Source organism: Sarcophilus harrisii, chromosome 4 (genome assembly GCF_902635505.1).
Source record: "Sarcophilus harrisii chromosome 4, mSarHar1.11, whole genome shotgun sequence".
In the NCBI taxonomy this organism is placed as follows: Eukaryota; Metazoa; Chordata; class Mammalia; order Dasyuromorphia; family Dasyuridae; genus Sarcophilus; species Sarcophilus harrisii.
The window spans coordinates 67,925,287-67,937,621 of record NC_045429.1 but is presented as its reverse complement, the minus strand read 5'-3'; the positions used below and the strand labels follow the sequence as shown (position 1 = coordinate 67,937,621).

At 37.6% G+C, this 12,335-nt stretch overlaps 1 protein-coding gene across 6 annotated transcripts in view; it reads right to left on the bottom strand.

Moving 5' to 3' along the window:
• Window positions 1-12,335, bottom strand: part of AXDND1 (axonemal dynein light chain domain containing 1) — a 121,396-nt gene that overhangs the window by 96,767 nt on the left and 12,294 nt on the right. For all 6 annotated transcript variants that reach the window (XR_004229298.1, XM_031936962.1, XM_023503919.2 and 3 more), the window contains exons 5-9: window positions 6,644-6,770; window positions 5,781-5,866; window positions 4,966-5,022; window positions 4,676-4,778; window positions 2,146-2,267 (exon numbers count right to left, since the gene is read on the bottom strand). Coding sequence is in view for 5 of the 6 variants with exons in the window: in XM_031936962.1 (XP_031792822.1) it covers window positions 2,146-2,267; window positions 4,676-4,778; window positions 4,966-5,022; window positions 5,781-5,866; window positions 6,644-6,770 (495 nt within the window). In the remaining variant the exon portion in view is untranslated. The remainder of the gene's footprint in view (window positions 1-2,145; window positions 2,268-4,675; window positions 4,779-4,965; window positions 5,023-5,780; window positions 5,867-6,643; window positions 6,771-12,335) is intronic.

The following is a 12,335-nucleotide window of genomic DNA, read 5'->3' as shown; positions in this document are numbered from 1 at the left end:
AGATGGCTGAGGAAGTATTTCAAAATTCAACATCATTACTTCCATCCAGTGACTTTTAGAAGAAAGGAATTCTTTGGGCTTGCCCAGGTTGCCCTGAAGATTTCATAGAAGCACCAATGTGTAAAGTCACTATGAGTGATTTCAAGGGTCTCCAGCCCTTATTGAGACATTCTGCCTGCTGGACTAACGCACTTGGGTAAAACTCAGAACCTGAGGAGGAAGAAGTCCGGACTGAACCATTATTTGCTTCCAAGGTCTATGCAGTAAGCAAGAATAATGTTCTCGGGGGGCCAGGGTGTAGTACTTCTGTCTAGGAGATATCTGTCAGCCACACTTCTGGAGGAGGTTAAGGACCAAAATTCAGTGCATTAGCATTACTAGGAGTCTGAATGAGTAAAGGATGCTCAGTCTCATAGAAAGGATATAGGAAAGGTACCAGTGCACAAATAAAGCCCTGATAGGATCCAGGAAACTTCTTCCACTGTGACTTGTAGTATCCACTAAAACATGGCAGTAGCTAGAATTTGATTTCATCAGTCAATAAGCATTTATTAAGTATTTTTTATGTGCCAGGCCAAACATCTTCATAACGGCATCATTTTTCTAGTATGGAGAACTTGATCACACATCCCCAGCTAGCATCTACCCAACATCATGGAATTTCCATGCAGATTAACTCAGGGAAGAGGCCCTCAGTTACTAGTCAAGTCTTCAGAAGACATTAAGGATTCAGCTAAAACTTATCATCACCCACCAATCACTGGCCAATGCACATATAGAGCACAGCCTAGTACCTATGTTGTTGTGCCACGAACTTATTACAGGACGATCTAGTTTTTGCTAATGACTGAATGTGCCGAGATAACGCCATCCCTCCATTAACAAGTAATGTAGCAATTTAATTTAACAAGCAATACTTGGAATGTCGCCACTTCAAGTAGCTTATAGATTCTCCTCATATTAGTTCTTGGCAAATATACCAGAGATTCAGTCAATGGTAATTTTGATGATCTGAAAATCAATTCTGCAAAGGAGAATTAAGACTATTCAACAAACTCTAGGGCAGATGCAGGAACAGGAAAACAACTGGGAAAGCTATGGAGAAGAAAGACTTGACTATAGGTAGCCAAATCCTAGATCTGAGTAGTTTTCCTCTCAGAACTCTGCCATAAGTCTTAGGTTATAGCTATTCAAGTTCTGAGACAGCCTGGGATACACCTCTGTGACAATTCTGAGACTGTCTCAATAAACCATGGGGTATTTGAGAAGATCAGTCATGAGGTCCATATCTAGTGAGAGAGAAAGTCACAATTTTTGCTATGTTATTTAAATAAAACCTTGAGAAGTGATTATACTATTACTATTTCAAGAGGTATTTTATAACTTGAAAAATATCCGTGCATCTTTCTCCACCCTTTAGAGGGACACTCCTCAACTCGCATATCCCAAATTATTCCCTCCATCTGCTGGTGTTTCCAGGGACATGAAACAGGGGTTCTAGAAGAAAATACCAGTGGTTCATAGAAGTCACTCTCTCCCATGAAAGGGGTCTTTGTTGTCTGTAAGGAGCTTTACAAGTATGACCTCATTTGATCATGTCATGAGAGGACTGGCTGAAGGAATTGGAAAAGTTTAGTCTAGAGAAGAAAAGATGTGGTAAGGGAGAAGGTGGCTGGGGGAGGGGGTTACTGTAGTCGCCTAAAAATATCTGAAAGGCTTTCTTCTGGAAGAGGAATGGCCCCCAGAAAGCACAACTGAGGATCAAGTTGAAAAAAAATGAAGATTTTTTACTTCACATGAAGAAACACATCTAGTTAAGAGTCATCCCAACATGGATTGGCTGCCTTGAGAAGTAGCCAATTCTTAACTACAGTTCTTTAAACAGAGCCTAAATGATCATTTGTTAAGGATTTTGTTCAGATATAGATTTATATTCAGATATAGGTTGCATTGCATGGCTTCTGGATCCCTGCCAATGCTGAGACAGTTTTATTCTCTTTGAGGTCATCACAGGAAAGAAAGGGGAAACATGACTACCTATTCTTAAAATAGGGAAAGAGATTTTATCATTTTTTGAAAAACAAAGATAATCGTGATATTGTTTGGAAAATAAAGGACAACTATTAGCACCCTCAAAGCTCTGACCTTATATTAGCCAAAAGTTCTCCTCTGTCTGAGCACTCCACACTGATTTGTCGAATGATTTCATGAAATACCGTATTGTAAATGTTCTGCTCAGTCTTCAGCACTTCAAGAATTTTGTGCATCTGGTAGAAGATAAGTAAGGGATAAGTGTGGCATTAAAGTAAATAGTTTATCTTATACAACTCCTTGAAGAAAGAGTGTTACAAGAGACACTGAAAACGAGATTCCTTTGGAAATTTTTTTTCCCCTCATAAAACAATAGAATCATAGAATTTTGAAGCTGAAAAGTATCTAAAGAATCATCCCCTGCCCTTCCATTTGACAGTGAGAAGCCCAAGATACAGAAGGGTTGAATAACTTGGCCAATGGCAGAGAAAAGACTTGTACCCATGTATTCTCATCCTTAACCTGGTGTTCCTTCTACTACATCATCCTATTCTTCCTCTACTACATCATCCTACAATCTAGTTCAATTTCCTTCTTTAAAACAGGTAAGATGTTTACATTTTACCCTTTACAAACAAGCCAAATGAACTCCACAGAATTTAAGTGGTTTGCCCACTGTCATAAAGCAAATTATTAGTGGAGAGGGAAAGAGCATCTTGGTGTATTGTTTTTTTCTTTGTACAATATGGCAAGAGATGATGTAGATATACAAGCACTTTGCAAACCTCAAAACACTCTATAAATGAGAGCTATTATGTTATTATTATTATCATTACTATTATTGCTATACATTTAATTAAGAAAGCTGTATACTGGGGAGGGGGTAGACATTCACCAAAAAACAGATTTTCAAATTTGTCCCATTTTGTAGTTAAAATGAAGGAAGAGGGATTCTTTGGTAGCTTTTTTCACAGTTCGAGTGGTGATATCCAAAACTCACATTATTATATCCGTTCTGTCATTTTCCCCTGGTAATATCTAGGCTCACATTCATACTTCAACAGCTCTCTTCACAGAGAGAAAAATATTAGTCCATAACCATTAGACTATTACACCTCAACTGAATTTGGCAGCTAAATGCTGTGGGGGTTTCCTGCAGTGATGTCAATCACAGCTCAGTCCAGCCTGCTCATCCTGCCTGACTTCTGTCCCTGTTCTCCTGTAAACTGAGCCAATGGCCCTCTCCGCTGCCCATCGTCTCATGTTCTTGCAAGTGACTAGTCTATCTTCTCGTCCTGTTTTATAATTCATTGATGACATCTTTCCCACCTGCTTCTTAGAGTTCCTCGCTGCAGCTATGCTGCAGTCAGCTCACACTGACCATGCATCTCTTCACTGATCTCTGCATGATACTCATCAGAGCTAGTGGTCTCTCATGTCTCATCATACAGAATACAATGGTAAAATGAAAAAGGGCCCTTTGCTTTTACAGGAACCTTGAGGTCAGTAAAAGAACTTTGAAGTTACCTAAAAGCAATTCTCTTTTTTAATTGTGGACCTAATTTGTCATCCAACCGTATTATCTTTTCATATGATACATACTGATAGACAGGCACTCCTGGGGATTCATCTAAATGTATATTGAAATTTGAGTCGGTCGGAGACCCACTCTCCCATTAATCTTTCCTATTGGATGGAAAGGGCAAACTCTTTGAAGGATTAGAGATCTCTTCTAGGAGAGTCTGCCAAGCCCTGGGTCTTAACACAATTAGAACATGAACTACAATCAGGAGCACCTGGAGGATCTCCCAACCTATGGGAACCTCTCTTCAAACTTGACTATACTGGATGGATCATCTGATGTTTGTTATTAGGTCGTTGAACAGAATTATTCTTGCTGCCATATCTTCCAAGAAGGTAACAATTATAATCAGCTACTTTAATGCTTTCACATTGACAGTTAAAAAAAAAAAAAGCTACTACACACTCACAAGATGACCCAGAAATTTCTATAGAAATTTATAATTTAAAACATCTGCACAGCATTGTAAAATTGGCCAATTACTTCACAAAACCCTCATTAAATGGCTAATACTGGGGCCGGGGCTGGATTGTAACGCTGGAAAGAACTTTGGATGTCTTAATCCGATCCCCTAATTTTACAGTTAATGAAGCTGAGACTAGACGATAGGCCTATTATCATATAGCTGTAAATATGAGAGGGATTTGAACCTAGGTCCCCTGGTTCCAAGAACAGCACTTTTTATGCCATGCTATTCTGTCTCTGATTTTTTGGGGAACTAGATCTGTGATTTCATTGGTGTAGGGAATTCCTAACAGGAAACTTCTTAAAGAAAATGCAGATTGGGACCTGCTCTGAAACTCAGTTCTTAAAAAGCTCTCTGAGCCCAGGTCACAAAGCCAGAAGAGCCAGCTCTTTATTCATTCTACCACCCAGGCTCTCTCTGAATTCATTTTTATAATTAAACTTTTACAACATCTTATTAAAAGAATAGACACAAGGACTTTGCAATTGGGTAATCCTTGAGATTTAAAACATTTTTAATACATGCCATACGGTTATAGGAAATGCTAAAAGATGAAATACCCTTCATCATGATGAGTTTTAGGAAGGGTATTCTACCTGAGTTGCGTTTACTGATTTGTCAGCGTCTACACCAGCCTTCTCTAGCATCATATCCATCACCTTCTTCAGCTGTATCACTTCAATTCTCTTATTTGGTTTCCTAGGAGAGGAAAATGGCAGAAATGGAGAATTACTGTTATCAGAATTATGCTGGACCAAATCTCTAAACTCAAAAGATAACAAAATATAATAAAGGCAACACATACATCTTTGGGTAGTGGATGACTTTTATAGAAATTATATCTTTTCTATTTTGGAAAGCATTTTATAAAATCAGTTCTACTTACATGGATGGGAAAAGTAGCAGCCTATTCTGACTGTCCGTGAGCAGGGTTGTGTATTTACTGCAAAAAAGGTAATTTACATATTATTCTTTAGGGCATTTGATAATCTGACTATAATATAATGCATAATCACATACTCTCCATCCCTCAGGAGGAGAATGGACAACAAGATAACCCAGGCTTAAGTCTTGGATCCAATTCAATCCACATTAGGTGGCTACAATGCACTAGGCAATCTGATAGACTGAGGATACAATTAATAAAAACAAAATCAGTCCCTGCCCACAAGGAGTTTATCATCTAATGAAGCTCTTCCCCTTTCAAAGCCATTTTATCTTAGGAAGTCATTAGGGCATCCTTCCTGGGTCCTTGTTTACAATGTTGTTTTAAGGTTCAAATGATGTAGCATATCTGAAAATGCTTTGTAAACTATATAATATGTTAATATGAGATTGTTATCAATAATAATAGCTAGCATTTACAAAGCACTTGATAAGTCTTATCTCATTTGATCTTTACAATGCCTTGGAAAATCATAAACACTCTAAGTCAGGACTTGACTCACTGAATTGATGGAAGTGATTTTATTAAGAAAGTGATGAATAAATATTAACAAGGCAGATAAGATGTAAAAGTTTTTGTATGCTTTTTTTTATTTCAGGGAGCCAGTTGTTAAATATTTAGCAACAAACCCCTGGGTTTAAACCACTCCTAGGGCCATAAATGTCCTTCTCTCAGTCTTGGGATTATTTCTTTGATTCAAGAGAGTTAGCAATAATGTTAATTATGAAAGGTTCCATTGAAATTATAAAACTCACTCATCATAATACTGTAGACCTTCAACTCCTGTGTTGGATGCAATGTGAAATTCTTCAGGGATCACAGTATCTGTTAATTTCTTTGGCTGAAAAAGAAATGGAGCTATGAAAGGGAAAAAGAATTCTTAAAGATACGTAACTACTACCCCACATCCAAAAACTCAGGATTTAGTATGAGTGATTTTGATTTGAGAAATAGTTTACACATAGTTCTAGGTAGAGGCTGTAATATTGAAGCAAAATCACCTATACTGTAGAAAAATAAATTGAAGGTTTGGTGTCTGAGTCCAGTTAATAGATACATGTCCTAGGTTCTCTGAAACTCAATGGATTTTATTTCTTACATTCTACCAATAACTGATCATTTAATTAATTCTAAAAATCCAAATCAGCAGCTTGAAAATTATATATCTTGCCATTTTTAAGATGACTTTTAGAAAGGCAACTGTGATCCACTTTCCAATTTATCCTGTACACATCTTTCACGTACATAGTTGTTTATATGCTGTCTCCCTACTTTGTGAGATCCTCAAGGAGAAAAAGTGTTCATCATTCTTTGTATCCCCAGTGATTAGCACAGGTTCTTGACATCTAGCAGGAGCTTTTAATGAATGCTTTTTGTCTTGACTATACATTATCGGTAATACTAACTCCTTAAACAATGTGATTACAAAAACAACTTTAAAAAAAGAAGGAAAAAAATCTTTCCCCTAAGATAAGCAGGACCTAGATCATTCAAGGAAAAAGCTACCATAATTACACTCATACACAAATGCTGACAATCGGACCTAATCATCTATGTTATTATTTTATTTTCAATGAATTCTAAAAGAAAAAATTTGTGGCCAAAAAGTTGCACTTACTGATGAGTCAGGTATAGACAAACCCATATGTGGTGGCTCTTCTGCGGAGGTAATCTCTGTTACCAGGTGTGGAAGCCACGAATCTGCTAGTTTTTCAGCCTTAACATCATACAAAAAAGAAACATCCCTAAGAAAATGAAAAACACATGTATTCATTAATTAGTTATCCACAAAATTGTATCATATTCAATTGGCCAATTACAGATTTGAAAAAAAAAATCTACTGTGAACTAACAACTGAAATTAAGGTGAGGTTAACTGGCACTCAGGTAGCTATAATATTTTTCAGCTTTGCACTTAGAAATCTAAGTGCAAAAGCCAATACTCCAAAAAGATCTAAAAAAAACTCTAGCATTTCGGTACCAAAAAAATCAAATCCACAAATATCAGATAATACAGAAGTTATTCTGAAAAGGATCTGAGGTAGAGAGAGAGAATGTTTAATGACTTGGAAGCTAAATATGAGTCATTAGAGTGATGCTGTAGCAAAAAAAAAAAAAAAAGCTCATTAGCTCTTGGCCACCTTCAAAGAGTAAAATCTTCTAGGAGGAGGGAGGTGATGCCCTTGTCAGACCTTGTCTTGAATGTCATGCTAGGAAATTGTTCCTGCGAGCAAACCAAAAAGTGCTTTTTTGAACTTATACTCATTGTCCCTGGTTCCACTCTTTTGGGTCAAATACTGGGCTTATACCCCAAAGAGATACTAAAGAAGGGAAAGGGACCTGTATGTGCAAAAATGTTTGTGGCAACCCTTTTTGTAGTGGCCAGAAACTGGAAACTGAGTGGTTGCCCATCAATTGGAGAATGGTTGAGTAAACTGTGGTATATGAATGTTATGGAATATTATTGTTCTGTAAGAAATGATCAACAGGATGATTTTAGAGAAGCCTGGAGAGACTTACATGAACTGATGTTAAGTGAAGTGAGTAGAACCAGAACAGCAACAAGATGATTATACAATGATCAATTCTGATGGACATGGCTCTTTTCAGTAGCGAGGTGATTCAAGCCAGTTTCAATGATCACAAGATGAAGAAAGCCATCTGCATCCAGAGAGTATGGGGACTGAGTGTAGATCACAACCTAGTATTTTCATGTTGTTGTTTGCTTGTTTTTTTTTTCTTTTGATCTGATTTTTTTTTGCACAGCATGATGAATATGGAAATATGTTTAGAAGAAATGCACATGTTTAACCTATACTGGATTTCTTGCTGTCCTGAGAAGGAAGAAGCGAGGAGGAGAGAGAGAAAAATTTGGAACACAAGGTTTTACAAAGGTGAATGTTGAAAATTATCTCTGCATGTATTTGGAAAAATAAAATACTATTAAAGATAAAAAAACTGATAGAAATTGTTGGGAAAAGCTGTAAAGCAATCTGGCAGGAATTAGGCATAGACCAATGTTTCAAACTACATACACCAAGATAAGATCAAAGTGGATACCTGATCCAGGTATTTTAAGAAAATTAGAACAACAGGAAAAATATTACCTATCAGACTCATATGTAAGAAAATAATATATGAAAAAACAAGAGATAGGGAGCATTTTTAAAGTATATAATTTAAAAGTTCTTACATAAATAAAATCAATGTAGCCAAGATTAGAAGGAAAGCAGAAAACTGGAGAAAAACTATCAGACAATCTTTCAGATAAAGATCTCACTTCTCAAAAAGTTTCTCAAATTTGCAAAAATATTAGTCATACCCTAATTGATAAATGGTCAAAGGATATGAAAAGGCAATTTTTGATAAAGAAATCAAAACTATATATGAAAAAATGCTATGTTCTTTTTTATTAGAGAAATGTAAACTTAAAAAAAAACTTTTAGGTATCTTATACCTATCAGATTGGCTAAAATGATGCCCTTCAATTGGGGAATGGCTAAATAAGCTGTGGGATATGATTGTGAAGGAATACTATTGTGATACAGGAAATGATAAACTGATTGATTTAGAAAAACATGAAAATAGTTGGACCTATAAAGATGCTATCCATCTCCAGAGAAAGAACTGACTAATAGAAATATGCATAGTATGTGCATATGTCTATGTCTCCAAATAAATGCTCATGTGGCCTCTGCCTGATGACCCTTCCCAAAGCAGTTTCTTTAATCTTCAGCTAATTTTTGGTAACACACAGCCTAACTCCACCTCTCTAACAGTTTGCCCTGTGTGTTCTAAGTAGGTATTCTGAGCTAAGGTGGGAAAGTTTAATGCTGCTTCCATAGGACATCTTTTAAAATACTACATATATCTTTTCTTACTTTTCTTTTCCCCAATATGTTTCAACCAGACTCATATGTGCTCATTAATTCAATTCTAAAAGCTCCAATATTCAAATGTTATTTGCTTTAAGAAAGATAGCAAGATAAATCTATATTAGAGCAATTTAGAAAATTTGAAAAAAAGAAGCAGAATTAGAATCATAAATGTCTGCTTAATTTAATGTTATGTAATATTTATTTAACTATAGTAATAACAAGGTTTGTTAACACTGGCCTTCTACACTGGAACTAATATTTGTATTTGATATGTTAAAATATTTTATTTACAACTAACACTACATCAAAACAGTATCACATTAATACATTGAAATGTTCATGTGTTTTGTTACAGCCTTAATTACCAATAGAAAAAAGCTATTTTATCCCACTACCAAAGATATTAAGCTACTAGAACCCACCGTTCTAACTGGGGCTGTTCCTGAATGGTCCAAGTTACCAGTCTAGAGAATTGAGTGGTGGTAGTATTAGTTTCTGAGACTTTCAAAGACTGCAATTCACCTGGAGATGTTTTAGTTTCATCAGAAGACTTAAAGTCCCTCAATTAACTTGATCTCATCAAAAGAACTACCCAGCTAGACAAGGATCTGCTAGGCTTCTCATTCCAGACTAATTCTGAGAAAGATCACCCAGCATGCTCCAGAACAGAAGGGATTTCTCAGCTTTGCACCCAGTATGAAACTTGAGCTAGGTTTACACGGCACTGATCTAAGGTCAGACAACGTATTTACACTATGACAATGCCGGCGGACCCAAGTAGTATGGCCAAAGGGTGGTACACGGGCCCACCTCTATACTTTTCGATAATCACCTGGTTCCACCTCCCACAGGATGCTGAACTGTTGCAGAAGCAAGCATGACCAAATTATTACTACAGGTATATGATGCAAGTAGAAACCATTCTTTGGCTATTTATATGCTATAATGTTTTGGGTCTTTTTCTGAGGCATCTCTTCATTACATCCTACTTCCCCTGAGTCATCTTCTTCGATTCCGTCCCCATAGCAATTAAAAAGATTTCAGAACAACTTGGAACTTGTTCTCAGGTAAACTGCTAATTTTTTAAATCACACTGACAATTACTGACCTTAAAGAAGTGAATGAACTTTTCTATCATTTGAATAATTAGCTTAGAATTTTATAGTACTTCAGGATTATGAGTCTCCACTAAAGTCTCACTCTGATGCCCCCTTGGGGAAGCATCTATTCATACCCAGAAGCCACGCCAAGCAAACACAGGCTCGGGCAAGCCCTTCCCCAAGAGAGGTCAGGCTTCCAGCACAGTCCTGGGCCACACTCTAAGTCTATCATCCAAGGACCAGCCCAGTCATATTTACTGAGGCCATTCCCCAAATCTGGTCACTGGCTAATGACTTTCCCCTCCACAGGAATTCATGAAGCCAATCTACCAAGGCAAAAGGGGGCCAGAGGGAATAGGAATAACCACACTAATGAAATCACAGAGGCTTATACCCTTAAAGCACAAGTACAAAGCACTTCTTCTATACATTATCATTCCTTGGACAATCTGTGTAACCAAGGGCAAATTAAGGTCTCAAAGCTAGAGTTTCCTCATCTGTAAAATAGGGACAATACCACCTGTAGTATGTACTTCATGGGATTGTTGTGAAGCTCACATGAATGAGATAATTTTCTCACACACTTTGCAAAACTCAAAAGCTGTGTAGAAACGTTCATTAGTATCATGGTTCCCTTCTGCTTCCCCACAACCACTCTGTGAGGTAAGCAGTACAAACATATCACCTTGTTATGAGTGTAGAAGCAGAAGTATAGAAAGGACAGGGTCCTGTGCAGTCATTAGGACCTGGATTAAAACCATTTGCTCTGTAATCGAGAGTGCTTCCATTAGCCTGTTACATCTGTTGGCATCTTAGGGCAGTTGATGACTGTAGCATGTAACTTTAAGGTCGTTAAGTTCTCATTCTAGGAGCCAATGACATGGATTCAGAAGGCCTGGACTTGGGTCCAGCTCTGTACCCTGGTGCAAGTCAACTCAAAATAGTAAGCAATTATTACGTGCCAATTAGGGTCCATGCTTGTAGGTACTGCAGGTGCAAAAACAGTACCAGTCCTACACTGGAGAAAAACAACATATCTGTAGGTAATGAAATGCAAAATATATACCAGTAATTTTCAGGGAAGGGCATTGCAACCAGGAGGATCAGGATAGGTGTTCCATTAGTCGGACTTTGAAGGAAAGCTGGGAGTTCTAAGAGGAGGAGCTGAGGAGGAAGGACATGCTGAGCATGCTTGGGGAGGGAAGCACAGGCCAAGCACAAAGGCATAGACTGGAAAGATGGCATGTTGTGTACCCAGCACCCTAAGTCCTCCTGTCTGATGGGTACATGGAGTATATGTGGGGGTGGGCAGGAGGAGAATGTGCCATAACTCTGGGAAGTTAGAATGGAGCTACACTGTGGAGTGCCATAAAAGGCAAACAGAGAATAATTTACACTAGAGCTGAGAGGGAGGCAATAGCTTCTCTTGAGCAGTAGGGTAATGTCACTTTTAAAATTAAAATAGACTGAAGCACAAATTTCCAAGCACTTTTAATTTGCTGGCAAAGCTAACAGTTACCAAATAAAAGGGGTCTTTCAGCTCCCCAGCAAGCCAAAAGACTCTGAATGAGAGAAGACAAATCATTTTTACAGATAAAAGGAGAAGCAACATCATAGGTGGGAAAACTATTATTGGTTACAAAACTTGTAGTATAGACCCGAGGAACAATATGATAGGTTAGAAACTGGGAAGCTGAGAGATGGAGAAACTTGTTCATGGAATAGCCAGGAGGCCATTTTCACTGGCTCCCAGAGTATTTGTTGGGGAGTAAAGTATAGGAAGACTGGAAAAGAGGGTTCAGCAATAAAGGGCTTTAAATACCAAACAACATTTTGTATTTGATCCTGGAGGCAATAAGGAAGCACTGGGATTTACTGAATGGGAGTGGGGATTGAAGTGATCAGCTTTGAACTTCAGGAAAATCACTTTAGATGTGACCTATATCATGAAAATAGAATTAACAAAATTTGGCAACACAGGTTGAGGGAAAGGGAAGGGTCAAGGATGACTTTAGCACTGCAAACTTGGGTAACTGATCCTCTTAAAGAAAGCAGGCAGACATGTAGAAAGAGAATCACATAATGAAGTAAATAGTTGTTATCAAAAGCTGCTGAGAGGCCAAGAAATATAAGGACAGAAAAGAAATCAGATTTGGCAATGGTCATGGGGAACTGTGGACAAACCACTTCATGTTGCATAATAGATTTAGAGGCGAGACATAAATGGGAAGGGAGAAAAAGTCCAATTTGTTCCAGAAGTTTGGAAGTGAAAGAGAAAAGAGGTACAGGGGAGTGTTATGAGGGATTACAGATGGGGCAGATCTGAGTATAT